This window comes from Triticum dicoccoides, chromosome 6B (genome assembly GCF_002162155.2).
Source record: "Triticum dicoccoides isolate Atlit2015 ecotype Zavitan chromosome 6B, WEW_v2.0, whole genome shotgun sequence".
In the NCBI taxonomy this organism is placed as follows: Eukaryota; Viridiplantae; Streptophyta; class Magnoliopsida; order Poales; family Poaceae; genus Triticum; species Triticum dicoccoides.
In genome coordinates, this window is record NC_041391.1 from 559,333,008 (window position 1) to 559,336,217 (window position 3,210).

Sequence of the window (3,210 nt, forward strand, 5' to 3'; positions counted from 1 at the left end):
CTCGTTGAAACAGTAAGAAGAGTTCGATGCAGTACGTTGGAATACACAGAGATCTTCTCTTCGAAAGGAAGGGGAACGAGGACGGGAAAGTGGCAGCCGCCCAAACCAGATGAGATCAAAATCAATTTTGATGGGGCCTTCATACCTGGCAGCTACTTCTGCGGTTGGGGGGTGGTCGTCAAGGATGCTTCGGGACAGGTCATTGCTGCACGAGCAGGAAGGCATGAACAAACCCAAGATGCCTTTGGAGCGGAAATTCAAGCGATGGCTGGAGCAGTTGCCCTTGCAGCTGACATTGGCGCGGTCCGGGTGGCTTTTGAGACTGATTCCCAGCTGTTGGCGGAGGCGATGGATATACAGAAGGTCAACTCGTCGCCGTATGCAGTCGTCATTGAAGACATCAAATTCCAATTGAAACTTTGGTTTGCAAGGCATAGAGTGAGCGTTTGTTCGCGTAATGAAAATGCAGTAGCACATGAGCCCTCAGTGGCCGTAGATGTTTACCTGGTGCATGTATGGATTGGGAGACCAATATACCGCCCTCAGTGGCTGCTTATGTGTTGGGTGATATGCCTACGCACAGTTAAGTTATAAAGCATTGCTTTGCCTAAAAAAACAACGTAAGAACCTACGTCATCCTGCCATGTATTCGTCTACCTTTTCCTTTTCGTGTACGTACATGTACATGTACATGTGGTATACTTACGAAGTACATATGTTTATACTCCTGCTACTAATATGTTTATAGAGGTGAGTGTATGCGTGTATGTATGAGGGTTGTCCTGTGTTAAAAAAAGTCAAAGAATCGATGAGTGGATCAGCACGCGCCGGGCATGAATCCGACGGTGCCGCCGTCGAAGCGCACCGCGAAGGACCGCTGCTGCACGCTGCCGAGGATGGCCGCGTCACCGTCGCCGCCGTTGGGCGCGAACGCGAGGCACCCGCTCGACAGGATCCCGGGGGCCTCCAGGGCCATGGTCGCGCCGCCGCTGAACGTCAGCGCCACCGTCGGCAGCGTCACCACGCCGTACCGGCTGAAGTCGTAGCACGTGTCCAGGATCCCGTTGGCCGGCACCGACGGGTACCCGTAGGGCGCGATGGCGCCGCGGAACGCCGACCGCAGCGCCGCGTACGCCGTGGGCGGCAGCCGCGTGATCACCGTCCCCGTGTCCACCACCGCGCCCCCCGCGAACGCCGACGCCGGGACGGCCACCGGCTGCCCGCCCACGCTGATGCCCGTGAGCATCACCATGTAGAACGTCGGCGCGGCCCACGCCGTCAGCAGCCCCGTCGTCGCGAACCCCGACGCGCTGCTCGGCCCGCCCAGCGTCAGGTACCCCGCGGAGCTCGGCTTCGAAGGGAGGCAGTAGGAGAAGACCCCGCCGTACGCGCCCGCCGCCTGCGACTTGAGCGACATGGCCTGCCGGCCGAGCGCGAGGAGCCCGTCGATGCCGGCGAACAGCCCCGCCTGCGCGTGGCCGCACCCGAAGAGGAACGTGCCCACCGTGCTGCCCGGCGCCAGCGCCAGCGTGTCGGAGCCGTAGACGCCGGTGGTGTTGGACCCGTCGCCGTAGCTGACCACGTACCCGCACTGCGACCCCGAGCAGCCGGCCTCGTAGATCCCAAGGTCCGAGCACGCGTGCGAGCCGCACGGCACGGCGGAGTAGGTGGACGACTTGGCCGGGTCGAACAGCTGGTCCCTCTGGCTGTAGCACGCCGGCGCGGCGCAGGGCTTGCACTGCACCCACGACACGTCGCTGCCCGTGTCCACCTCCATCGTCTGCGACACGCCCGGCGTGCCCAGGCTCACCGTCACCACGTACTGGAACGTGCCGACGCCCATGGTGGTCGGCACCGTCGCCGACCTGGAGCCGGCCGCGAGCTGCTGCTGCCGCTGCTGCAAGCCCCCCTTATTCGCCCCCCGCGTGCCGCCCCCGGACACCCTCCTCTGGATATACTCCACGCGCCGCTGGTCCGAACGTTGCATCTCGGCGAACGACGGGGCCGCCACCGCCGACGCCGTCGACGGGCCACAAGGGCCGTGCCGGTGCGCCAGCCGCAGCACCGCCAGCGTGCCGTTCCTCTGCCGCGGCGCGATCACTGGAGCAGCAAAAGATCCGAGCCAACAAACGAATCAACAACAATTCTCCCAAAAGCCACCAACCAGCTCTCTCAAAGTCGAGAAAAGCAAGTGCAGCGGCGCTACCTGGGCCGGGTTCGTCGCAGGTCGCGCTCGACGCGGCGAAGCTGGCGGTGGAGACGGTGACGTAGCCCCCCGCCCCCGCGGCGCCGGCGGCAACATGGCGCGGCAGGAAGCAGAGGAGGAAGCACGACACGAGGAGGGCGCGGCGGGCCGGGGAGGCGAGGGAGGAGGAGGCCATGGCGCGCGCGTCGGCTCGGCTGGGGCCGGACGACGGGGACAAAACGCGGCGCCTAAATAAGTCAGGCGGACTAGTTGGGCGCGCGCCCGATTCCTTCCGCCCATCATGCGGTGGAATTCTACCGTCCTATGGCCGGGTGCGTGATCGTGCCGTGCCCGCTCTTTTCCATTCCCCACCGAAGCATGCAGAGCTTCTGAAGGCGACGGCACGTAGCAGGGGCGACTCGTCTTACTCTTCCGGTACGATCCCAACGACGACGGACGGAGACGGACGGTGGTTGTCTGCTGCGTGCCCGTTCGGTACGTATGCACGTATATATCTACGTGCTGTGTACCGAATCGTGGCCTGAACCTGAGGAGACGGCATGTCGGCTTTCACTCTCGAGCGGGTGAGATGGCGAGCTCGCAGCCTACTGATCATGATCAGATTCGTTTTGCGTGAGGTGAGGCCTCTGTCGAAAAGGAAACGCAAAGCTGAGGGGTACAACGTAACGGAACTTTGGGGGGGCCTTTGTTCCTGACGGAGACCTGTATCCACCACCATCTTATTCTTGCGGGTTCGCGGCGTTGCCGGGGATCAGAATTCAGAAACCCGGGCCCCGAGCGTGACAAGGCTGATGCGCCCGGTGGCAGCAAAGGCGTAATTTAGCTTTGCCTCTCCTTGTCTCCGCCTTCTTTGTTCAGACACGAAGACACAGGTTGCTTCGCTTTCCCTTCGCCGCAAGCGCCTCGCCCCTACGCTGAAAACATGCCGTGGCGTTACAGCATGGCTGCATGCCTGCATGTAGTGGTACATGGCCAAACACCCAACGCCCGGGGTACGTGGCTCA

The 3,210-nt window shown here is 62.4% G+C and overlaps 1 protein-coding gene across 1 annotated transcript; it reads right to left on the bottom strand.

Moving 5' to 3' along the window:
* Window positions 1-629: 629 nt before the first annotated feature.
* Window positions 630-2,491, bottom strand: LOC119321704 (aspartyl protease family protein At5g10770-like). The gene is made up of 2 exons (XM_037595268.1): window positions 2,207-2,491; window positions 630-2,100 (listed from the first exon to the last, which is right to left on the bottom strand). Exons 1-2 carry the CDS (start codon window positions 2,379-2,381, stop codon window positions 818-820), a joined length of 1,458 nt encoding a protein of 485 aa, XP_037451165.1. The 5' UTR covers window positions 2,382-2,491; the 3' UTR covers window positions 630-817.
* Between the last annotated feature and the right edge of the window lie 719 nt (window positions 2,492-3,210).

What these genes read in the sequence shown, in the direction of transcription:
- LOC119321704 (XM_037595268.1), bottom strand. Translation starts at nt 2,381, where the DNA reads ATGGCCTCCTCCTCCCTCGCCTCCCCGGCCCGCCGCGCCCTCCTCGTG. An exon ending in CTGCGACGAACCCGGCCCAG is followed by an intron (nt 2,101 to 2,206) that starts GTAGCGCCGCTG and finishes TTGCTGCTCCAG; the next exon opens with TGATCGCGCCGCGGCAGAGG.